Consider the following 26,092-nt stretch of genomic DNA (forward strand, 5'->3'; position numbering starts at 1 on the left):
CATCTGGATAACAGAAATTCAATTTCCAGGAAGCTGCTATTTGTTTGGTTTTGCTTCTGCCTTGGGTGGGATAGAGGATTAATGTGCTGTCTTAATGTAATGTCCTTTCACCTCTGGAGCTTGCCTGCTAATCCTGGCATGGCAAAATTAAATTAAATCAACAGTTAAAAATGTGTAAAGAAAATACAGAAGTAATATAGAGTGTGCAGCATGATATGTATTACAGCATATCAGTGACTGTTTATCAGTGAACCTTTACCTTTCTTGTGTGCTTTTTATCCTCTATAACTCCTCAGCTGCAGAGTGCTTCTTCTTTTCCTGCTTCTATTCCCTTCCAGTTGCATCCAGGACCTCACCTGGGTAAAGCCCCTCTTGGCAAAGATTTGGCAGGCTAAATTCAAAGAAGGAGAGGCCAGTTTTTTGAGCTGTATAAAGCAAGCTTGTGAACACTCTGTTCAGGCTTTGGAGAAAGCAGATGCCTTTGCACCAAGAAACTTGGGAATGTCTGCCTCTCCTTTTCAGCACCAGGAGCCCAAACATTTTTGTGGGGTGATTTAAGGTTTCTGTAGCCTGTTTGTGTTGCCCCCTGGAGCCAGCGAGTAGCATTGAAATGTGGGAATTGGCACCTGAAGATACTCTGCATGCAAAATGCCTTTGTCTCCTAAATTCATAGTGCCACATCCTCTTCTAGAGGTCAGAAGCAAATGGGAGAGAATAGGAGGGTGTGTTAAAAATAAAACAGGGGTTGTATCTGCCTTAAATTCCCTTCTCATCTTTTCACCATTTGAGCAAGTATTTCTTCCCTACACCCATTTCCAAGGAGAAGCAAAGGCCACTGCTGTGCTTTGTGTTTGGATTTCATGTTCTGGATGTACTTTTGGTGAAGTCTGATAAACCTGATGGAGTGAGCTCCACCACAGGTTTACTTGAAATGCTTTTTCTTCCAACTCTAAGTCATGAAAAGCTTTAGCAAAAATGAGGCATCAGCCAGGGTGCAGTAGTCTGTGCTTTGACATTTGTGCTGCAAGTCAGACCCACTGATCTTGATTTTGGCTTGGTTCTGTTGTCCTTAGATTTGTTTGGGTTTTTATTTTTTAGTAAGTCCAGCTTTTCATTGTGACTGAAAGTGTTCTGGCATTTAAGTGCCTCAAGTTCACCTATTTCAAGAGTCAGTCAGAATTTAACCTTTAAGAATGTGAATCCTATCAAGGATCTTCTTATCAGGTATAGTCAGGGTGTAATCACTGCTTCACTTGATTTCACTGCTTTATGCCAAAATTTATCTCTGAAGGATGTTTATTCCAACTTGGTGATTTAGAGTCAAGTTTGTTCTCCAGTTTAAGTGATCCATGGGATAGGCAGTTGAAACCTGAGTGTGATGCAGCATTTAGTATGGAATGGATGCTTTGATACAGCATTGAAACTATTACCTTTAGGGAAGGTGAAATGTTAGTGGCAGTCTATAAATGAGTGGAGCTTTATGAGGAATGGGAGGTGGAAATGCCTTTGTTGCACAGCTGAGCATGGTTAACTCAAAACTGCTGTTGAGAAGAGGGGAGCTGCTAGGGTAAATGAGTAAATCACAAGAATCCAGTTTATTTAATGTACAGATAAAATAAGGATGAGATGTCAAGAAGGACCTGATGAACCTAGATGGTCTTTTTTGCACCAGCATAGATGGGCACAATTGGAGAAAATTGGAGAAAGCTTCAGTGCAGTTAAAGGAACATGGTACTGGATATGTCCTCTGATGGCTGCAATGGTGCAGAGTCCAACTGCAATCTGAATAGAGCTTGGGAAGTTTTCTCATGTAGTGCAGTGCTGGGAGTGGGGATGTGGTGGCTTGTCCTCTCCCCCAGTCCTTTGTTCTGATAAGATGATGAACAAGAAGTCACATCTTTCTAGATGAAGGACATGCTAACCACAGTCTTTACAAGATTCCAGGGGAACGTGGAATATATTTTGTGGATGAGGACTGGCATGTCTTTTGTTTTGAAGGAAAGGGCTTAGTTATCTGGTACCAGGACAGACTGCTTAGCCTGAGAAGGAGGAGGCAGCCCAGAGTGAAATGCTTAAACCTCAAACATGGGTGAAATTTAAAACAGATCTGACTTCTGTTTTTCCAGTAAAGTCACAGGGCTGCTAGCCCAGACTTGGTATTACAAGCCCTAGAAGGGATCATGTACACTTGTGTCTTGTGGACAGTGATGATTAAACTTACACTATCTATTAAAAAAATCTTTTGCATACACCATATAGGTTTTTTCCAGTCTTAATATTTTTATTACCAACACAAAAAAGTGGAAATACAGTATACTTCCAGACTGAGTGTTTTTACAATGCTTTCAACTTGAAATTCCGGCTCTATGTTTGAAAGGTTAATGCAGAAAACTAATTATATTATCCTGGTAATCAAATGTGTGATGAGACATTTGTCTGTGTAATTAACAGTGAAGAACTTTTATAGTTTCATAAAATTGCACGCTACACACAGTGTGCTTGGAGCATTTGTTTTGAAGAGATGTCCAAAGCAGAGATGTTTATGACTGATATAAAGTGGAACTGAAATGTACTGTAATGCAGGTGTCTGTGCATTTTACAGCATTTCACATTGTTGAAATGGAAGGCAGCAGATTAATAACTTCACTGTGTCATGGTAAAAATAAATAATGTGTTCTTGGAGCAGGGGAGCAATGCATAAGTTACTCACTAATTTCAAGAATTTATTCTGTCCCAGAAATTATATCCTTTTCAATTTATTCACAGAGAAAAAGTTGACTTAACAAGTAACTTCACAGACTTGTGTTACTGTTAATAGGATTATATCCCAAGTCTGGTTGTTGCAGCAGTGGCTTCTGTAATTAAGACTCCATAGAAGTTTATTTTATGTATCTGTGTTCTCTAATGATCTAACTTGGTAAAGTATTTCCCTTGGGGGCTAAAGCGTGGTCTTGGCCTGGGCTATTTCCAAGAACTGGGGGATGTTGATACATATCTATTATTACTTTTTTAATTATATGACCCCATTAATATATACTTTTATTGAGTAGTTGCTCACTTGTCCTTTCCCAAGTGATTTAGTATGGCATGAAAGTGTGTAACTTGGGCTTCTGTAGCTTCTCCTCTTGGGTGTTTTCAAACTCTTTCACCAGGCTCTTCCAAAGATTTACTTTGTTTGTGGTGGGAGTGGTGGCTGGGCCACCTGGCATGATCCAGTTTCCAGGGAAATAACCCCAAAAGCCTGAATGCTCTCAGGGTCTGATCCTGGGTTTGATTCTGCAAATTTCTTTGCTTCCATTAGTGTTTGTGGGGTTTAATAACTTTGTTTGTCTCATGATAGTCAGGGTTATCAAACCATGTGTTTCTGTGCTTGCTTTGTAAGAGGACTGATTTGAGGGTGATCCAGTTTTCCTGCATATCTAATTCTAGTGCTTTGTGTGGTGACATGAACATAGCAAATGCTTTGAGGTGATGTTTTAGAGCATTGCTAAGGTGCCTCAACTCAGACAGCTTCAATGTCCCCACATGTTAGTTTAGCAGAGTCACATTCTCCAGCTTGTAACTCATGTAGCTTGTGTGACCCTCTGACTGTTCATGACCACTGCCCTCCCTGCTGACTTGGGGTTTAGGTTTTTAATTTGCCAAGGATGTTGTTGCCTAAGTGTAGAATCTTGTATGCTGGCAAAGACCTGGGATCACTTTTTTGGGAAATGTGTGCTTACCCCATCAGTTTAGTTCACAGATGCCTGATTCCAGTTATGCACAGAGAAGCCACAGTAAGATTCCACGTGATTGAGGAGACCTTTGCTCTGATAAGGAATCATGCACATGGATCCTCTGTTTTCCCCATGCTGACCTCTGCAACTTTCTGTTTCAGGACAACTTGTGGTACAAGATGACCAAAAAATACCTAGATTTTTGAAAATTAGGATTTGATGTGGGTATAGTTCTTGCTGAGAAGGGATGCTGAGCTTCCTTCTAGGATAACTGTCTCTGATGGAAATACCTGAACAGTGTGTAGCATTCCAAAAGGTGTTTTGGTGAGTTCAGCCTGGTTGAGCAGTGGAGATGTGTGCCCTGTGTGTACATACTTGCTGATTCCTTGAGCTGAATCAGCCCTTTACAGTCTTCAAACACAGCAGGCGAGTTTTGCTGGCCCCCTTCCAGAGAGGGCAGCATTCAAATGGCATCTAATAAATTGCAGTTTAATATGCTTAATTATATAACCCTTTGCACTTACTTATTATTTTTTTTGTTGAGCTTTCACACCATATGCTTCAACTTCCACTTTTTCTCACCTCTGAAGCCTTGTTTCCATACAAACCAGACTCCTGTTGTCAGCTCACATGTGTTTCTCTGGCTGCCTGTTGCTGCCATTCCTACCCTCACAACAGCTCCACCAATTTCAGCCTAGTTGGACACAAATTGGTAAAATCTGAGATAAAAGTAACTTCAGTAAGCAGCCTGATCCAGGAGAAATCCCTATTTGTATGTTCAACAAATGAAAAAATTCCACAGGTGTTTCGTCTGTCAAAAAAACATAAAATTAAACTATAATTAATAGAAAAATTGTATGTTCAAAGTCAGCTTGTGAATATTTCCCAAAGTATATGAGAAACACAAATGTTAAAAATAAAGGAAGGAATTCCAAAATACTGGACAAAGAGATCATGATGGTTATTTGGTTTTGTGAGTCAAAGGAAGGAAATCTCAGATACAGACATTTGTCCAACTTTAATTCTGTTCACCCATTTATACACTTTAAAGCACACACATTAATACAGTCATGGTTGCACTTCTGTGATACTGGGATAAAATTAATGCTTGAACATATCAATATGGTCACATATAATTTTAAAATTGTTTGCAGTGCTACGATAATATTTGATAAACTGTTCAGGAAAAGCATAACAAGGTGTTGGTAGGCAGTGTGATATATTAAGTTTAATAAACATAGTAGTGAAAAGATGGACAGGCATATAGGAGTGAAGAGTGTAATAAATAAATTATCATTAATATGTTGTTAACTGGAGTTGTTTACAGGCCTGTTGCTTCAGACAGCTGCACACTTAGCACGTGGATGCTACTGCAGCCTGGAACAGTTTTCTGGTTTCCATTTATTACTTTGTAATTTTAAACATTCTTGCATCTTTCAAAGAAGGAAGTTTTTATGTCCTGTACACTTTCAGTAAGGAAATAGATTGAAATTAATTTTGAGGAAATTACTGTTTATGTTGTGTAGCATTTATTAAAGGGCGTTGTTTTGGGGTTTTTTTTGGATTTTTTTTTGTTGTTGTTGTTTTTATAAGATTATAGTTACATCACATAGGAAAAAGAATAGCTTGTTTGTAAGGGGTCATCGTGGAAACAACTGTAACAGTAGTTATTTCAAATTCCTAATATGTTTTTGTTATGACAATTGACATCTCTATATACAAGTTATAAATAGGGCTCTAACTTGCCATGGTTCTATTTGAATAGCATTTTGTAAGTGTCTTAGTGTTTTGCAAGTAACTTCAATGGTTTCAGATAAAACCCAGGGTTTTACATGGGGTATCCAAATGGCAAATCCTGTAGGCAGCCTTTGGAGGCATCCCCATCTCCCTGGAAAGGGTGAGGAGCTCTGGTATGTGTACAGAGAGAGGCTGAAGTATGCACCCCTCTTCTCTTCTCAGGCCTCAGCATCTATCTTAGAAAGCTTTGCACAGAGAGATGATGCAGATTTCTATGTAATAAATGATTTTTTTTCCAGTGCTTTATTATTCTATTTAGCATTTAAAAGAAGGCTGGCTCTTCCACAGGACATACTAATTTGAGTTGTTGTGTTTTCTCTGTGCCCCATCTATTTTTTTTTCATTTTAAAATTACATGGTTATTATCTGTGAAAATTATCAGCAGTGGAATAACTGATAACAAAACGCTGTCCTTGGGCTCTAGAGCTAATAGCCAAATGAGGTAACCAGGAAGCAAGAAGTTAAATCTGTTACTGGTCTTGCACCTATCTGCAAATTCAGATGGTGTAACATCATCTGCTCTCCACTCCTGTGGGGAGGATGCTGCTGTTGCTGGTCAGCTACAAACTAAAAACTGGAAAAAGGCATGACTGGGAGAGGGGAGATGTAAACTTGCACTGAAGACTAAGTCAGGCTTATAGCCTGTAGGATTTTAATATGCTTTCTTGCAAAAGGGAAGACCTATTTTAAAAACAAAACAAAAAACAAACAGAAAAATCCCTGAAAAAACTCTGAAAACCCAAACCCCAACAAACGAGCTTACAAAAGGTGAATCTCCCTGTAAGGATCTACCTAATCAAAAAGATAAGTTTATGTAGGGTGCAAGTTCAGGGTTTATTCTAACATAAATGTAGTGGTTTTTTCTGTCTGGAGTTAAGTATGCTCATGTCACTGTATAGAAAGACTTCTATATAAAGGAACAAGGGAACAGAATCAAGGCTGAATAAGCTCAATTAACATTAATATTTTATGTAATTGGGTAACGGAAATTTAATCTTTCTAACAACATGTCACCCGACCAGACACGTAGCACAGTCCCTGCACCCAGCAGGAGGAGGTGGGTGGGAAGCTGTTTTGATACTCACACACTTTTTGCCATTGAGTACAAATCCAAATTGCCAACTTAAAACTCCCAGGGTAATGTTAAATGGCAAGACAGGAAGGGACTGCTCCAGGCTGTGGTGTGGTGGGAACATTTGGAGCTGGGACAGGGGCAGGTACAGCTGTGTACAGGAGAAAGGCAGCGTGCAGTGTAGGGCTGTGAGTATCTCAGTAATTGGAGTCCAGTGCTACTCTGCAGCCTTTCAAGGTTGGGAACTGCAAACAGTCAACCCCTGCTTGGGTTGGGGCCAAAAAGTGTCATTCTAAAGGAGTTGGTGCTGTTACTGTTAATGAAATCACACCCGCACACAGAAATCTGCAGGCAAACCAACAAAATAAATAAATACAGTGCAGAACTTCCTTGCAGAGGGTTTTTCTCACTGTGTTAGCTGGAGTGGAAATGGTGCTGGAGTGTTGCTGTACGGGGTTGGCAAATATTTTTCTAAGTTTGGACTCAAAGCTTTCTTGCAAGCCGCCCACTCTCCTCGCTGGATCGGGGTGGGCTGGAGCCAGCTGGCAGCAGCCCAGGGAACCGGTGCACCAGGTCAAGCAGGAGATGCTGGGATCCAGCAGAGGTTGGAGCACATTGTTCAGCTCCTCTCCCCTTCTGCTCATTCTCCTCCCTCTTTTGGATGTTCAGCACACCGGGCTTGCAGCAGCCCCAGCCACACTGAGCTTGGCCTGTGTTGGGGAGGGTTTGCTGCTCTTTTAGCTGTCTGGTTTAGCTGCTACCTAAACGTGCACCTAAGTTTAGGCAACTGAATGGTGCTATTGAGTTGATAAAATTGTTCACATGCCTGGAATTTAGCACACTTTCAAGTACCTTGTTGAACCAGAGACGGCACACCTTGCATCTTGGGTTTTTGGAGAGTAGTTTTTTTTTTCTTCTAAAGTTTCTTTTGTACACTTGCTTTTCCAAAAATAGGTTTATTTAGGGAAGCAGGAATATAAATTCAATAGAGGATATCAGGCATTTTTGTAGTAAGTATTCTATAAAGGAAAGTTCATTCATCAGTTTCTAGATCTTACTTATGACATTTGCTTAGGGTATTTAATTTTTCTATTACCAGTAAGAAAACCAGAAGCTTCTTTCTTCAGAAAGGGCAACGAATACTTCCTTATTACTCATGAAATGTAATATATGCTTTAACAAGCAAAACAGGCTACTATCTGCCCAAAACACTCTATTCATTGTGCAATCAGCAGTTTCATATGTAGAATTAATACTTAAATGGTGCCAGGCATATTAAGTATGCAACTTTTATTATTTAAATGCCCTGAATTTATTTGGAACAGTCACATTTTTCTGGTATATATTTTCATTTTCTTTTTAGAATCTACGTTTTTAAGACATCCAGCAATTCAGCTATCTGCAGTTACACACATATTAGCTACTGTTTAATTTATTCCTGTATAATCCAGTATTACTAAATTCTGTGGAATAAGGAACTAATTCTGTTCATTAAAATCAATAGATGCAGTGCTGTTCTGCATGTGTGTGGTGTGGTGCTTTCTGTGCTTTATTTTTTTTTTGTAGGATCTATCCTTGAGCATACAGCAACCTGATACATAAAGGATCTGATCCTTTGGGCTTTACTCAGGGAAAATATCCACTGATGTCAATGCCTGAATAGGATCAGGCTCTTAAAAGGACAGTTTATTTGAAATTGCTGTTATTATTTCCTTCTGGCAAAAAATAATCTTACTCATCAAAGCCTTAGAAACAACATCAAGAAAGCCAAGTTCAGCAGGTCTTTCAGGCATGAGAGCTGTCAGCCATGGCTGTGTGAAGGCATAGCCTGGTACATCCCAATGACCATTCAAGCATCCCTTTTCTTTCTCGTTGTTATTTATTTATTTATTTATTTGCTCCAACTCTTATTGGCATCTAAAACCACTAATTGCTACCCATTACTGTTTTTGCTAATTTCCAGTGATAACTGTGGCTCTGTTTTCATTAGGAGATGAAAGCCGGGAAATTAAAAAACAAATTACAGGGATGAGAAGATTACTGAATGACAGCACTGGAAGAATCTATCAACGAGTTGGCAAAGAAGGAGAAAAACTGAAGGAGGAGCCCCAAGATTTAGACTTAGCCTGGGCCCAGCGCCTGAATCCCCCTGCGGAGTCCCAGGCGAGCCTTCATCCGTCCCAGAGCGGAGCATGGAATGAGTTATCACCCCAAGCCAGCCACCTGTCAGGGCAATATGGAACTCGATCCAAAACATTCCAAAATCAGGCTCGAACTGTGGCATCCAATGGTATGACCTGTTAGACACTGAGAATGGTGCCTTTTTTTCCCCCCCTCTCCTTGTTGTCTACTAAATATCTGCCTTTGTTGTGATGATATATTGTAGCACTGCACTGAAAGCAGTTATAGTTCAGAGTCTACAAAATGAGCACATAGTTATCACTTCAAAAAGGTGTGAAAGTGGGCACTGTACATTCTGCTACCATCTGTCTTAGCTTTTAAAATGGTGATAGGATAGAATTACTCCATGCCTTTACAAGCTTAATTTCTATACAGTACTTACTAAAACAGCTTTTGTCATTGTTATTAAATTCATGGCTAATTAAATGTCAACCTATACCACTCCTCTTTGCTGTGAGTAATGTAGCACTGTTGTGACACCAGTTGTGGAGCAGGATTCTACTGCCTTTCATAAAGCGATGGCATCAGCCTTATAACTGGCCACTGAACTGCAGGTACAAAATTCCATCACAGCCTTAGGCTTTTATTCCAATGAGACTATTGGAGAAAAGAGATGATGGAGTCTACCTGTGAACAGCATGTTCTAGACTGTGGCCAATCCAGTACTGGCAGAGAATTCTGCCCTGAAGTAGATGGCAGTGTGCCTTTAAAAAGCCTTTTTTCTTATTAAGTCCCAGAGAATGGAAGTTTTGCTGCCAGATTAAAAAACTCTGCTGTCAAAACCCCACCATAACAATCTTCTAAATATGGAAGGACCCAAAATTCATCACACATCTCCTTCTTTGTCCTCAGAGGCCCTGGGCACTGGCAGGGACAGTTCTCTGCATGCACAGAAGTGCCCAAGCCTGCATAGATTAGGTGCCTTGTTCCCAAATCCAGAAAGTAGGTGGAGCAGCACCTCTATCCCCTCAGGGGCCTGATTCAGCATGTGAGCTAAAATGTGTTGACAGGATTTGGCCCTATATGCAAGAAAATGTCAGCTTTGATTTTTTTATATGTGGAGGAAGGATTCAGTTGATTCATGATCTCTTAGAGGTTTGAAGTGGTCAATGGGACGTGGAAGGGTCAGGTTGAGCAACCTGCTGGGCTGGGCAGGAGAAATGCCCAAGCTCCCAGCCCTTGGGGGAGGCACCCAGGGGGCACCTCCCTTTGCAGCTGTCCTGCTGCTGAAAGGAATGCAATCTTTTGGGTTATTACATAAAGGAGGGTGTGGGCCTTCTCCTCTGGCCGCCTTTGAAAAGACAATCTGTGTAGCAGTTGGGTTTGAAGTGTCTGCCTCTGATGGGCTCTTGTGATCCTGACTCCTGCTTGGGCTCCAAACCCTGGTCTCTAGGGAAGAAAAACTTTTGATGCATTTCTGAGCAGTGAGAAAAACTTTTGATGCATTTCTGAGCCCTGAAACTGCTCCTCACCCAGTACATAGCTCTTCTGGGCATTTTAACAGCCTGATTCCCCCCCCAACCCTTGCATTGAGAGCCTGAGCATCAAACTCAGTATTTTAGATGTTATTCAGAGGATGGACAAAGTTCTTAAAAGCTGGGTGTAGAAATGCTGAGCAGTACTTCAAGAGAGATTTTACTCCTTGGTTCTCACCATGGTGTTTAAGTTACCAGAACAAAACTGCCAGACATAATGTTATTACCTGGGGCTGTCAGGCTTAGGTCATCACTGGGGAGATGTTCAGGCATCTGTAGTAGGTGATGAAGAGTTTCTGAGTCCAGAAACTCTTTCTGTCCACTGTGGATAGATACTATGTAAAAAATGAAGACCTGTGTTGTAGGCCATCTGAATTGCTCAAAGTTGAATGTAATAGACACATCAAGTCCATCCCAGTGGTGCACTTATCCACTCACAGGGTGAGGTGGTTCAAGGAGAGGCTGCAATAAATGTTTCATAGGTGCTGGTGTGGAAAACATTCACGAGAAAGTTATTGACAGTGATGCCTGGAGAGGGTACCTAGAGCAGAGGCTAGACAGAGTAAGAGAAATAAAGTAGGGATTTGTTAAAAAGGCCTTCAAAGGATACACCTTGGGCAGTGCAAGAGCCTGGCCCAGGCTACACCCAAGATGGATGATGGGTCACGAGTTTTTCACTCTTTTATAAGTTTGGTCCATTTACATTTTGGGGTTAATTGTCCAATCACAGCTTCAGGTAATGAAGTGACATTCTCCCAGTTTTACTCCCCCTAATTTGCTTTTGTTTCTACTTTTTGGGGCTTGGAAAAGGATTGTTTTGTCTTACTAAACTGTGAAGAGAACTTTCTAACACTCTATATGAATTTCAGAGTTATATACTAATGCAGTACAGAATCTGAAAAATGTGAGAGCTAAAACTTAAGGCATCAACTAAAATAATAGACATTGCTGCAAAAGAGGGAAGAGTAGGAACATGAAAACTAAAGGGATTTATTCCAGACCAGACTTAAGGTGGTGGTTCCACAAGTCAGGGTGTAAGGTAGACATCTGTGACCCACTGTTTTAGTGGCAGCCACCTGGACTACAGATAATGAGCACCATGTCTGTCCTATTATAGACAGTAAACTCACACTTGAGTTTCATTCCTTGTGTTCTGTACCAAATCCAGCAGTGATACAGCAGCTGAATTGTTTTTGGGTTGCATCAAGATCATTCTCACTGGGTAGTTCTTGCATGCTTTTCCAGTATAAACTGGTAGCAATGTTAGTTACAGTGAGTGAATTCCCCCTCAGCAGATGCAGCTGGAAGAAAACACTGTCCTGGGCTACTTACTGCTCACGTGGGGGAAGCAACTCCTGTACTTGTGTCATCTCCTTCTCTCAGTCACACAGACAGGTATCAAATTTGCCTGCTGGCCAGCTTCCAAAAGAGAGGGAGATGGCTCTTTAAAGACTCCTTCATAAAAATAAAAAGTCTGATCTCCTTTTAAAATTAAAAATTGATTTATAACAGTTGAAAAGGGTTGCTTTTGTCCTCTAAAAATGATAAAGATAGTGCTTAGAACAATGACTGAGAACACTCTACTAGATATTTCTTACAACACAATAGCTGATCAGAGGAGGGAGGATAGAAAGAAAATAAAAAACCCTCATGAATATGTAAGGAGTCAGTAGAACCCTGCTTTGATTTAAAATATTGGTGGTCTCTTTTCCCATTCCCAGTACCTATGGTAGATTTACATGGGTAATTTCTATCAATGCTAATGGGGATTATAAAGTAAATCCCCTATGCCTCAATGGGAAAATAGACCCTGTGGTTTTCCATCAGGAGCCTGTGTGCCTGTGTGTTTTCATTAGGAACATGTTATATTGCAACAGGAAAGATGCACAGGTATTTACTGATACAATTTGTTCAAGTTTTCACGTGCAATTCACCATGATGTAGAGCCTTGGTTAAGAAGGAAACAAAAACCACCAACCCTTTTTCCCCCCAGAGTCTTTCAGATATCATTTCCAGAAGAAAACACTTCCAGAAGCCCTCTAGAATATTGAATTCTGATCAAGAGAAAGGACAGGCTTCATCCCAAGGATCTTTTAGTCTAAAACAACTGAGAAAGGACTGAGGGAAGGATGGTCTTACTTTGTATTAGTCTGTTAATAAAACTCTTCTAAATTCTGGGGCTCCCATTTCTGGGGTACCTGCTTGTCTTACTGAAAGGTAGAGTTATGCTGGTGCTATTAAATTATAAGTTGTCTTGAAATTCAGCTACTTAAAAATCTATTAAAACATGTAGGAGAAGGGTGTTGGTGGAGCCAAGTTGAGGGATTCTGATTAATCTGCTGCAAAGCTAAAGATAACAATTTTTTTTTTTTACCTCTGTACCTGTAACAATGGGCTAAACATTTTGTGGACCATTGAAAAGGTAAAATTTCATCCATGCCCCAAGGAACTTCCAGTGAATAGACTGTGTACAAAGGAAGGGTGAGATCAAACTAGGCAGAGTCCTGCTGAGTCAGAAGCCTTTTTGTTTCATTTTGAGATTCTCAGCCTGTTTTCCAAATAACTTCTTAGTATAAAAATTGTTTTATTTGCAGCTGAAACCTTTGAGAGATGAAGCCAGTGATTCTGTGGCATTTGCAACTGCTAGATTTGCAGGGATTTTGTTAACTACTCCATTTATCTTAATACAGTTTTAACAGATTTTATCCATGTATGATATTTTAAAATACCAAAATTTGTAATTGCAGGAGTGTGGAGTATCTAAATATTGGAGGAAAAGAGGAATGGGACACCCAGAAGATGCCAGCTGGCTTTAAGTGATGCATTAGTTTAGCTTTACAAGCAGCTCACCTTTGGAGTGTTACCATGAGTTTGCTCAAGTCTGATAGAAGTTGCTTCAGGTCTGAAGGACTGTATGGAAGGAGGCAGAGAACAAGTGCCTGGTGGTGGCCAGATTTTCACTTATTTCAAATGAGGATTAAAGTCAGGGCATCTGTGTGGATCTGACATCAGGGATCTCTGATGAAAGAACACAACCCAAACCTGAAAAGGTATTAATAACCTGGTTTGGCTTCAGAGGAAAGCAGAAGTAATAATGAAAAATGAGAAGATTTATAAGTGGAGATTAAATGAATTGCTTCTGTTCACTTTAGCTAGGTAAGGATTAAAGGGCACCTGGTAAGTGTCAGGCTACAGAAGAAAAAGGGAAATACACTGGCTGAAGTCCATATGTGACACCAAGTGAGGTTATTTTGTTAGGTGCATTTGTACCTATCTTCATGAAATGGTCATCCCTCCTCCTGCAGTCCTGAGCAGTAAAATAGCCATCAATTTAAATCATTGTGAGGATATTTGGAAAGGAAGGGAGGTGCATCCCATCTAGTCTCAGCTTCAACCAGATACTGTTAGGTGTTTTGTTGAATTTTGAAATTTTTATTTGCAGCTAGGGATAGCTGTCTAGGGATACAGCTGTCTTAAGCTAAAGTGCAGGATACAACTATCCTGCAAAGTTTGAAATCCCTCAGCTGTTACAGCCTGTTCTAATTCAGAACAAAAAATGCAAAATTTCTGGAAAGTAAGGCAGTAATAAAAGCACTGCTGAGGGCCTAGAACTATGTGAGTTCAGTTAAACACTCATAAGAATTACTAGAGAAAAGGAATGTCTTGAACTACTATATTAATTTTCAAAGGGAGACTCTGGAAACCCCATCTTGCAGGTCACAGTGGTGGAAAACATTGAAAACAATCCCACCCTACCAAACAGAAGAGCAGATTTGAAAGCTTTCATGTGGCTCTTTTCTGTCCTGCTGTTTTGTTTGGTTTTTTTTTCTCCAAGTAGGGTATTTTATTTTCATTCTCTCTTCTTCACATGGTAAAGAATCACCTGTAAGATTCAAGCAGTTTAAAAATTGCTAGACCCTCATTTTATGTACAGCACAAACCTTTATTGCACAGTCTTCATTCTTTGTAAGACTGTTCCAGGAGCTGGGCTTTTTTATGTGTGTGTGATAAAATAAGTATGTTTGTAATGAGGTTTGCTGCTTTTGTTATTCAAGATGATCCAGCCTGACAATAGAAAGCCCTGCTGTGAGGAGTGCATTATATTCACACTCTGAGCAGTCTTCTCCAGCCCATGTAACATTGCATCCCAACTCAATATAATTGCACATATTAGAAATTGAGTAAAAACTAGTGGTCCCTTCCTCTTAAAAGGAATCATGTTAAAAATTACTTCCTTTCATGCTTTTGATCTGATTTTACAATCTAGTATATTGATCATAGCTTCAAACACCTGCCAATTGTTGTCTGGGTGATTTTGTGTGGCTTACATCTCACCCATTTCATTCCACTCTCTTTCAGGAGAAATTCCAATGGTGAATTCATCAGTTGGACCAAACTGCTGTACGTGTAATTGCCAGTCAACCCTGCAGGCCATTCTTCAGGAGCTCAAGACCATGCGAAAATTGATGCAGCTGCAAGCAGGTACAGTGACCAGTCCTGTATGTGCAAACCTGTGGCAAGCAATGACTTGAGGATGGCCCAGTTTGATGAGATGGTCTTTGGAGACCCTTCCAAACCCAAACTGTTCTATGATTCTGTGATCTTCCTGTTAGGGAATGGTCTAGGAGATTAAAGTCTGTGTGGGCACTCAGGAAAACTTGGATTGTTTCCTGCTGTCCTGACATATCAAAGTCAAAGTCAAATTTTCACAGGTTTCTTGGAAATGCAACTTCTACTTTTCAGATCTTTAGCTGAAATATGGGATTTTATCTTTAGCCTTTTAAGGCTAAATTGAAAACAAAATTAATGTGATCAGATACATAATGAGAGCTGAGTGGGCAGGTCAATATGCCCACTTTGTTTTCACAGTGTATTGATCCAGGGGGGCCAAGTGCTACCTCACCTGTGTTCTCCTTAGCACTTCACTAATCTTAGGGGTAAGAAAAGTAAAATTTGAAGGTAGCTGAAAGTTACCAAATAGTTCTTCATTCAAACCTCTTTTAGCTCTGTGGTAGTCTCAGCTGAGCTAGCTACTGCATGTTGTGGCCTCCACCCTTCCTCTGGCTGTGAAGCACCAGCTTTTAGTGTGTATACCAGCAATAATTTGTTCACTGGGGAAAATTACTGAGTCTAGTTTTCTCCTAGGTTGGGAGCTGAAACAGAACAGTGCAGAGCCAAAGGAGTAGTTGAGCCAGCAAGATAATGAGAACGTGGTAGGTAGAGTTAAGTCATCATAGGCTGATGTGAAGCTGCAGGCTCTGTGCTACCTAAAAATTAGTGTTAATACTAATGAGGAGATGGAGATGTTGGAAATTTTGTCAGCTGACTTGCCCATCCAGCATGAGTGATGGGGACTGGAGCCATGGAGGCTTCTCTTGTGGAGAGGCTGGATAAGACCTCTGTAAGAAAAGGGAGTGTTGAGTAATTAACTGAAAGATGGGTGGAGTGAAGGGCTGACTAAACTCCTTGTCTCCACGGTGTATAATGTTTGAGTGAGTGATGGGAATGATCAGACAGGTTTTGTAATATCAGTTGGCACACATAAAAATGCTTTTCTAGAAGTCATCAGTTTACAAAGAAGTACACCAAAGCCCAGTTTTACAATTTTTGCTGGTACATGGGATTTTTTATGCAATCACACCAATTTATGTCATTGAAATCACATGGGTGATTGAAAAATGGCTTGTGAGTGAGAGTTAGAAAACTGGGGTCTATGCCAAAAGAGCTGACTCCTCAGTAGTAGAACATTTCTTATTTATTATGTATCTACAGAGTAGGTACCTTTGTTAATTCATGAATCTTTTGATTCACTTGGAATACTTCATATTTTCTGAAATTAAGGTTTTGCAGAGAAAAAAATATCATTTGGCATTTTTGTCGCTAAAAGAAAAAAAAACGTAAAATTCAAACCTATAAGTGAAAGTGTAATAACTTATTTTAGTATTCAGACACCCTACTGTCTTAATTATAAACTACACATCACAGTCTTGTAAATCCTTGCCAGAAATGAAATATTCCAGAAATATTTTAATAAACAGTAGTCTGAGGTTTGTTTTCTTCCTGAAGCTTTGTAGATGAGGATTTTTTGTATCTTGCTCATATCTTGAATAAGTTTGATTTGCATGTAGAGCACTTGTGGCTTTTTCTTTGTTTTGACCTTGATGTTAGTGATTTATCCACACACATAATGGTATCTTGATAGCATTCTTCTGGAGGGCTTGTTCATATTGGTACAGGTTCAGGATTGGTGCCTTAATTTATACAAATGATTGTGAATGCTGGAAAATGCAAAATATTGATAAATGTAAAATATGGTTTCTTATATTTCAGAGGTAATACATGTCAGCTTTTGTGTATGAGCAAAACAAACTGATGGAATTTTGGGTTACTTTTTTTCCCCTCAGAAATTAAACTATTGAATAGTGTTTTCACTCATTCTTGACATAATGGTACTTGAAATGTTCTTGCTGAGCTAATTAACTTGGAGACCACTGTCATAAAAATAACTGTAATTGCATTAGCACTTGTATTATCTTACTTTATCAGGAGCAGATCCTCAAAGAGTGAGATTCTCAGTCATTCAGAGGACACACAAATTAATCATCACTTAAGTGCTTCATGTCACCAGCCATCCAGTGGTCACTAGGAAAAAGAACTGTGTATTCCTCATTTCCTTAAAATACTGTTCATCAGTATGGCTTGAAAAGGCTTGAAAAGCCTCACCACAGAGCTCACTGTCATTATCCCCATTGTTCAGATTGGAAAATTATGCAAAGGTGATAAAACTTATTTGTTTCCCATGCACCAGCAGCCCTGAAAATCACATCACTTATCTAGAAAATAAGTTCAATGAGTCAGTAGTTTAATGGTGCATCTGTGTGGATGTTCATGGGCTTTTGTCTGTAAAATTAATGCATTAATTTCTTTCACTCAGTTGGGACTCAAAACAGACAGCAGCCTCCCGTTCCTCTGATTTGTGCACAGAAGTCAACAATATCAAGAAAGAGAAATAAAAAGAGAAAACTGCCCCTCAAAGTTGTTGAAGCAGTTTCCACAAATAAGAAACCCAGCTCTCCAGAGAATGAGAAGAGGCTGACAGCAAACTCAGAACAATCGAGTCTGCAAGCAATTGAACCCCCCCTGAAGCCAGAGACCCCTGTTTCAGGGTTTGGAATTATCCTTGAATCAGCTTCATCAGATGTAAGTTAAAATTTTAATATGCAGCATTGCAAGATTTTGAAATACTGACTCATTCAGAAGAATCAGTACTCGAGTCACATTGATGCATCTTCCCACTTTTTGTTAGAATGAACAAGCAAATCTTGGTAGGAGTGAATGGAGATGTTAGGGTTAGATGTGGGGAGTGCTCATTACAGGGTTTTGGGTCTTTTTTTTCAACTTTCACAAGCAGGAAGTTTTCCCTTGAGTTCAAGGCTCCTATTCTTTGAGCTTTCAGTGGAAACTTGTTCTTCATCTCTCCCAATGCCAAGAGTCACAGTTGAGATGAGGAGCCATGAAAAGTGCAAGGTGTGTAAAGCATTCACAGCCCCATCATTGCTGATGAGCTCATGTAATCCACACGTGGGTCTTTATCCTGCCAAGGAGTATTTATGTGCCTTCCTGCTTTTCTGGTCCCACTGACTTTGGGGGACTCTTCATCTCTAGAAAAATTCATATTCAGTCTTTGCTGAATTGGGTCCTTTGGTCTTGATTGCTGTGTGTGCTGTAGTAGGGCCTCAGCACTGTTGATGATGTCAGTGTGACTAAAATGGCCAAAATTTGCCACTCTAAGAACATGCACTTTTCCCATAGAAAATTGCAGTAAGCATGTTTTCCTGATTCATGTACACACTGATAGAAATTACATGTATTGGTGGATGATTGGCTTTGTTTAATGACCAAATTGATGTCATCCAAACCAGTTCACTGACAAGTAAACTGCTCATTAATTTCTCTAATATATTTTTAATTTTGAGCAGGCTCTTTCCAATTTCCTAAGTACTATGAGCTAGAAAAACATAATTAAATTCTGTATCAATAAGCATAAATGAAAACAATGCAGCAGATAATATTCTATCCTTCTGGAAGAGGGAACTAATAATAAAAAAGAGCAGTCAGGATAATTCAGTTACAGAGATGCAAGCCACACCACTAATTAGGTTGCTACAGAGTCAGTGTAGTGATACAGAGTAACTAGTTTATGCTTTTTTTCAGAGGGTTTCCTTTTGTAGTACTGAGCTTAATAATGTTTGAGGTAAAGGTTTAGGGAGGACTGGTAATTTATCTCCAGTATGCAATTTGTGCTTATAATTTTTCTTTGCTTGTGGCACTCTTGTCAGCTTGAAACACGGTTTTGAAAACAGTTTTGTGCTTGCAGTGGAATTTAATTTGGCTTTATGAATGTGTTTCATCACTGGACACGATTCTTTGTAGTTGCCAGTTTGACCTAAAGAAAAAAAAGAGAAAACATTTGGCTCATAAATCAGGTCTTCATCTGTCCTTCCATGCTTGAGCCCTTGCTTGCCACAACAGTTGTTTGACTAAATTTACAGAGTCAGAACCTTGAGACAAACAAATTGATTTTGTTTTGTCTTGAGAAAGAAAACATTTGAGTTCTGAAAACAGATATATTTAATGCAAAAATAAAATGTGACCTTAAATATTTTGAGAAGGCTTAAGAAAGTCACTTCTTTGAGAATGAATGGCAGCATTATCTTTTTCTACTTTTTTATGAGCATCTCTGGTGTGGTCACAACCAGCATGTCTGTGTGCCTGAAAAACCCTGAAAGACATCTTACAAAGCACCATAAATGAATGTTCCCTTGAGAATATTCCACAGGTTGTCTGTAGTGTGTGCTGTGTCATACATCACCACTGCTGCCACTGCTTTTTGCCAACATTTATTGAACTTTAAGAAGAATCCAAGTTTAATGGGTATAAAATCAGGGCTGCCAAAACCAGTGCAATTAGTCCAGACCTGCTGAGATGAAATAGTGCTACTTACAGAGCTGGAAGATGTCTTGGTGAGACAAACCCTTAATCTGGACCATGGATCACAGAATCTGCTTTTTAAATGCAGTGGTCTGATTACAACTCTTAGTTGAACTTGTGTTTGTTTTACAGTTGTAATATTTCATTTATAACCTAATCATTTTTAATCTACATATTACAACCTACTAAAATATCTAGGATTAAATCTAATTCACTGCCTGTTAATTTTAGCACAGCAAAAGCCTTTAGCATTCAGGTCTTCTTTATTTTGTTATTCACAAATAGTTTACCCTCCAGTTCCTTTTGCCATGATCATTATCTATTAATAAGTGCTTTTTCTTTGAGAAATTACATTCAGAGTGATCATGAAATTCAAATGGTTACTGATTGTCTTTGATTGAAGAATAGCTAACTACTAAAGGAAAGCAAGAATAAATCATAGCTTTGCCTCCAAACTGTTTCACTGATAAACAAATCAATCCCTATATTAAGAATAAAACAATCAAAACTAAAATAATACTGACTCCTCTACACTGGTAGAATGGTAAGATTTGAAATGTATTTTACAGCTCTATTGTAGAGAGGTTGATGCACCTGCCAAAGTGTAATGCAGGTGTTCCAAGGTAAAACCAGGGAAGAGGAAAACCATGAAGAGAGAAGAGAAGAGAAGAGAAGAGAAGAGAAGAGAAGAGAAGAGAAGAGAAGAGAAGAGAAGAGAAGAGAAGAGAAGAGAAGAGAAGAGAAGAGAAGAGAAGAGAAGAGAAGAGAAGAGAAGAGAAGAGAAGAGAAGAGAAGGGAAGAGAAGGGAAGAGAAGGGAAGAGAAGAGAGAAGAGAAGAGAAGAGAAGAGAAGAGAAGAGAAGAGAAGAGAAGAGAAGAGAAGAGAGGAGAGGAGAGGAGAGGAGAGGAGAGGAGAGGAGAGAAAAGAGAAGAGAAGAGAAGAGAAGAGAAGAGAAGAGAAGAGAAGAGAAGAGAAGAGAAGAGAAGAGAAGAGAAGAGAAGAGAAGAGAAGAGAAGAGAAGAGAGACTCACTTGATTTTTCAGCACAAATAGAGAAGATAATAGCAGGGCCTCATGATCCTTCTGGTTTTTTGGGTTTTAAGTAGGAGGTTTCAGAAAAGGTACCACAGGAACAGCTGGCTGTTGGTGAGGGTACCAGCAATAGTGTGGCCAGTACAACCAAGGCAGTGACTGTCCCTCCATACTCAGCACTGCTGAGGCCTCACCTCAAATCCTGGCGTCAGTTTTGGACTCCTCACAACAGAGACACTGAGGGTCTGGATCATGTCCAGAGAAGGGCAATGGAGCTGGGATATTTATCCTGCAGAAAAGGACACTCATGAGGGGACCTTATCACTCTCTGTAACTTCCTGACAGGAGGGTGTAGCCAGGTGGGTGTCAGTCTCTTCTCCCAACTAACAAGTGATACGACAAGAGGAAATGGCCTCAAATTGCACCACAGAAGATTTATTTTGGATATTGGGAAAAATTTCTTCCCCAAAATGGTTGTCAAGCACTGGAACAGGCTGCCTGGGGAAGTGGTGGCAGTCACCATCCCTGGAAGTATTTAAAAGATATGTAAATGTGGCACTTGGGGACGTGGTTTAGTGGTGGGTTAATGGCTGGACTTAATGATCTTTAAGGCTTTTTCCAACCTAAACTTTCCTGTGGCTCTATAATTTCTCTGCCCTGGATGTCTGGATCATTGAGGTCATCTTAGATGGCTGTCACAAGACCAAAGAAACAGAATAGGGCAGGTATCCTTCATCACCATGTCAGCTGCATTCTGGTTTTTGATTTATATGAAGTAGAATTTTTCCCAAGTTGTGAACTTGGCCCGCATTTATTTACTCTTGAAAATCTGTCACCAGAAGTTTAGAAGTAACATATTAAAAACCAACCTACACTGGAATATTGTCAAATGTCAGTAACTGGCTGTTTTGCTGGATCCAGCATTTTCAAAGTTCTTGAGGTAAAAATCCATATTTTCATCTAGGACAAGCTGAGGAACTACATGCTTCTTATAATTTTGTTGTTGTTGTTGTCTGCATATTTTAAGATTCTTCATCCTGGCCTCCCAAAGCATGGTAATCTTCAGTTTTATCACACAGTACACATCCATATATCATGACAGTACATGCTTTGGAAATACTCTACTTGCTGCAACACAATCCATACTGATTTTTAGAAATCCATGGGAAAAGAATTACACAAATTGTTCTTAGACTTCAGCCCTTTTTTCTGTCTGGACTCAAGATGTTTGCAGGTGATATGATGGGAGATGGCATTTGCTCTTGCTCTGTAAACTTCTCTGAAAATGCATCATCATTGCTGAATATATTTCATGTAGGGCAAAAAAAGGGCAAGTTCTTAGGAGCAAGGCTGTAATATTGGCTTATTTCCTCACATCATGATCACTGATTGTTTTACTTCCTTGCCAACTTCTAAACAGTATTTTCAAAACTTTAGTTTATTCCCAATGTGTTTTCTAGATATATAATTATTCTGTGAAGAAATCTTACCATAAGCATTGTATGGTACTCACAGAAGAAAATTCTGCAAATGCTGTTTGTGTAATTTCTGATATGTACAGACAGGGGCAGCAAAAAGACTCTTGGTAAGGGGACTTCCTCAAAGGCCTTTGTCTATTTTGGCCCTCAGTGTACTTGAGAGAAGACTCTTGTGAAATACAGCATGATTTTCTTTTCTCTTCTTCCCCTCCATTTCACCTTGGCAGTGATTTAAACCCCTGTGATTCACTGTTGAGGATTTTTGTACTGAAATAAACTGTCTGTCTAACATCATCCTCTTCTAAACATGCATTATGGGACTGTGAAAAGGAGGGACAAATGGATGCTCAGCAAGTGCTGGCTCCAGGGGCAACCTCAGACTCATCATGTGCTGATGCTCATGTGGGCCATATCTTTGCTGGAAGCCCTCTTGGGAAGCCACATGGATTGGGCCAGTATCCCTGCATTTGTGCTTCTTGGAAGTGCCTGGCTGCCCCACAGCACACTTGTTCACAGCATTTGGCAGTGAAACAAGTCCATTAAATGATTAGATAAATGTTCAAAAAGCAGCACTTTGGAGCACTGCTCTGCGATGATCCTGTGCTTTGTCGTTATTACCCAACATTGAAAGGTATCTCCTGTCTTTTTGTTAGCTGTATGCCTAGAAATGATGTCAGTAGTTGTTAACTTTTACAGACATTAGACAAGGAGTGTGATTGTTTGATTTGCCTTTTAAGGTGCTTATTCACTGATAGGGTTTGATTTCAATGAATTAGGCTGCTGTGGTCCTGAATAGCTAGAAAAGATTCATGGTTTGATGAAGTGATTGTAAAGTCTCACCAGATGCATGATTGAAGTAAAATAATGTCTTTGAATGCTCGTTTAATTAAAACATTTGTATTCTTTTGGTAGCCAGAAGTGCAACTTGCAGAAGGCTTTGATGTCTTCATGCCAAAATCCCAGCTGGACTCTATACTATCAAACTACACTCGCTCAGGAAGTCTGCTCTTTAGGAAGCTGGTCTGTGCATTTTTTGATGACAAGACTTTGGCTAACTCTTTACCAAATGGCAAAAGGAAAAGAGGGCTCAATGACAACCGGAAAGGACTAGACCAAAATATTGTGGGTGCAATAAAAGGTATGTTTTCTGCTTTCCTTCCTATGTGTAATTAGAACATATTCTCAGCTAAGGAGAGTGTAAGGGGATTAGAATTTCTGACGTGTGTTAGGTCTATTAAAATATGCAGTCTTATTTTTATTCCCTTTCATTCACTTGTTAAAAATAGCTTCTACAGGGACAGCTTGTGTTAATTTTAAGCCAGTGATCCTGGTTTCTGAAGTCAGGCTCTAAGGTTGGAAACTCAATGTTCATGTAAGATAATTATTTTTCCCCCAGATATCAGAGATGCAAAGAAATCTTGAAAACATAATGACAGTGTAAGTGATACACTCAATCAAGGTTCTGAGTCTTGCACTGTATTTGACTATGTCTGCTCTGTAAATTTTTCAGTAGTTGGTGGCTGGATTGGGGAGAGATGGAGGAAGATAATACTGGCATGAGATTAGTTTGCTGCTCTTAAGTACAGTGGTCCTTCTCTTGGGGGAGCAAATTTCTTGGTGTGAGCACCTTTTGCTGGTTGATTTTTCCTAGCAGTCACTGCTGTCTAGCTTCCAGAAGAGCACATGTTCCTTCAAACTCTGTGATGACAGCATATAAAGAGCTGATATTATTAGGCCAGAGTTTCTGAACTAGATTCTATTTTGAAATCTGATATTGTAGGGACAATACCCACATTACCAAAAGACAGGCCAAAAATAAGCTCTAAGAGTGGAGCTTATTTTAGAGTCTGTGACTTGTTCTCAGGTACAGATTGCTAACTTAGGAGACACAGGGCAATAAGAAGAGCTTCTCTGAGTCCATTGGCAGCAAAACGAGGCAGGAAAATCTTCTGCATGCAGCTCTGTGCCAACTTTTGGACCCCTCTCCCCATGAAAGAAAGGCATTGACAAACTGGCTTGAGTCCAGTGGAGGGACCACCAAGACTTAGGACTTCACCACTTCTCTGCTCCAGTATCAAATGAGGACAGGCTGAGAGAACTGGAGAGAGGATGATCCAGGAGAAAGCTTACTGCTGTTCACTGCTACCTAATGGGATGGTGTGGAGAAGTGGAGTCAGACTCTTCTCAGAGGCACCAGAGGCACTGAACACATGGAAAATTGCAATTTGATCAGGAGAAGCATTTTCAACATAAGGGCTGAGCAGTGCAGTAGGGGCTCAGAGGGGCTGCAGGACCTCCACCCCTGGAAATACTCAAAATGTGACTGGTCACAGGCCAGAGCATTATGGTGTAGTTGGCCATGCTTTGAGCAGCAGGCTGGGCATGGAGGCCTTCAGAGAACCCTCTAAAGTGTGCTGTTCTGCAGCAAAGTGTATGCTGTGCCTATGGCATAATCCTAATATATCTTACACAGCAGCTGACAGACTTTCTTACAGTTATGCTTGTATTTAGGTTTAAATCACAAACACTGTTTTGTACCTTCTTTTCTTGAGCTCAGTAATCTGCAAAAATCTGTCTGAATTTTCTCTATCTGTATCTCATTGTTTTTTAAAAGCTTTAATGAATAAGTTAAGTGAAAGAAAGAGGAGCTCAAAATTGCTTCAAAAAAACCCACTCTAATTTGAAAAGCACTTGATAAATGTTTTACAGTAAATGCAACAGGACTACTAAAATAGCAGCTGGTACACACTTCAGAGAGCAATGTTTCTTAGTAGCTAGGATTGTACTAATGGAGCAACTTCTGAGGCTTGGCTCAACCTCTTCCTTTGAGTTTAAGAGAAGAAAGGAGGGACTTGTAGTTCCAACAGAAAAATTTAATCTGTGATGGTACTACAAGGTACCACTGCCATAACAGTGATCTCTATTGGCATTTACAGTGTTGCCCAAATGCTGGTGCCTGATCCCTGATAGGGAAGCCTGTCCCTAAAAGCTGTGATGGAATAAGATGCCAAGGCCTGATGTCCTGTGAGTCTTCACTCAGTCTGGCTCCAATAGCACCCTTCTTCCCTCCAAGGAGCTGGGCTATCAGACACTGTGGTTTCATTTATTCCAAGAAATAACTGGGCCAGTATGAAATCTCTACAAGAACAACATCATGTTGTTTGCATTATTATCATTAGGACATTCTTCTACCACGTGCCCAGATATCCTTTAGTGGCACTTTCAGTCCTTTTCCATGACAGAGATACAAAAGGCTACATTAATGACAAAAATGGGCAGAGAATTTAAAGGAGGGACTGTTTGCTTGAAAATCATTCTTCCTGTCTGAAAACATTTTCACTGCTGTCCTTAAAAGTAATTTAATGCTTCTGCAACAGAATGATTAGCCAGGGAGCAATTCTCTCTTTTGACTTTGGGTATTCAGTGGCACTTGTTGTATCAGTTGCAGTGTTTCTCCTGGGCAATCAGCTTCTCTTGTGAGTCTTGCACTCAGAACTGGGGGAAAAAAAAGATGAAAAAATAAAACTAGTCAGAAGCATTTTTCCTTTGAGTTGTTGACTAGAAATGCCAGTGAAATCCTTCCCTGCAGAAATCAATGAGCTGTGTTCAGATATAAGTGTGATGTGTCCCTCAGGGATCCATAGTGGGACCAGTACAATTTAATATTTTCATCAATGACACAGGCACTGGTTTCTAGGGCACCCTCAGCAAGTTTGCAGATGACACCAGGCTGAGTGGTGTGGTTGGTTGGCAGGAGGAAAGGAATGCCATCCAGGACCAGGCAGGCTGGAGGAATGGCATGTGAACCTCCTGAGGTTTAACAAGACCAAGTGCAAGGTCCTCCATCTGTGTCAGGGCAATCCCCAGTATCAGTATAGACTGGTGGATGAAGGGATTGAGAGCAGCCCTGCAGAGAAGGACTTGGGGGTACTGATAGACAAAAAATCCACAAGAACTGTGGGCATGATCCTGTGCCTCTGCTCCACTGTGGTGAGAGCCCACCTGCAGTGCTGCACCAGCTCTGGGCTCCCAGCACAGGAAAGACATGGACCTGTTGGGGCAATTCCAGAGGAGACCCTCAGGATGGTCAGAGGGCTGGAGCACCTCTATGGAGCATCTCTATGGATCTCACTCAGCTATGGAGACAGGATGAGAGATTTGTGGTTCAGCCTGAAGAAGAGAAAGCTCTAGCAGGCTCTAGCAGACTTTATTGTGGACTTTTAATATAATATAAATTTATAATAATAATAGAAAAGGGGCTTGTAAGAAAGACGAGGATGGATATTTTAGTGACAGGACAAAGGGGCAGTGGCTTTAAACTGAAAGAGGATACATTTATTTGAACATTAGA

At 40.1% G+C, this 26,092-nt stretch overlaps 1 protein-coding gene across 3 annotated transcripts in view; it reads left to right on the forward strand.

The window, feature by feature from the left end:
• Positions 1–26,092, forward strand: part of BEND7 (BEN domain containing 7) — a 48,348-nt gene that overhangs the window by 5,123 nt on the left and 17,133 nt on the right. The window contains exons 3-6 of one of the 3 annotated variants that reach the window (XM_077179224.1): positions 8,576–8,875; positions 14,601–14,723; positions 17,176–17,441; positions 22,658–22,879. In XM_077179224.1, coding sequence (XP_077035339.1) covers positions 8,576–8,875; positions 14,601–14,723; positions 17,176–17,441; positions 22,658–22,852 — 884 coding nt within the window. In that variant the 3' untranslated portion in view covers positions 22,853–22,879. Of the gene's footprint in view, positions 1–8,575; positions 8,876–14,600; positions 14,724–17,175; positions 17,442–22,653; positions 22,880–26,092 lie in introns of all 3 variants that reach the window. The other 2 variants (XM_054631476.2, XM_054631477.2) reach the window with 2 other exon arrangements.

The sequence above is a fragment of the Agelaius phoeniceus genome, chromosome 5, assembly GCF_051311805.1.
Source record: "Agelaius phoeniceus isolate bAgePho1 chromosome 5, bAgePho1.hap1, whole genome shotgun sequence".
Lineage (NCBI taxonomy): Eukaryota > Metazoa > Chordata > Aves > Passeriformes > Icteridae > Agelaius > Agelaius phoeniceus.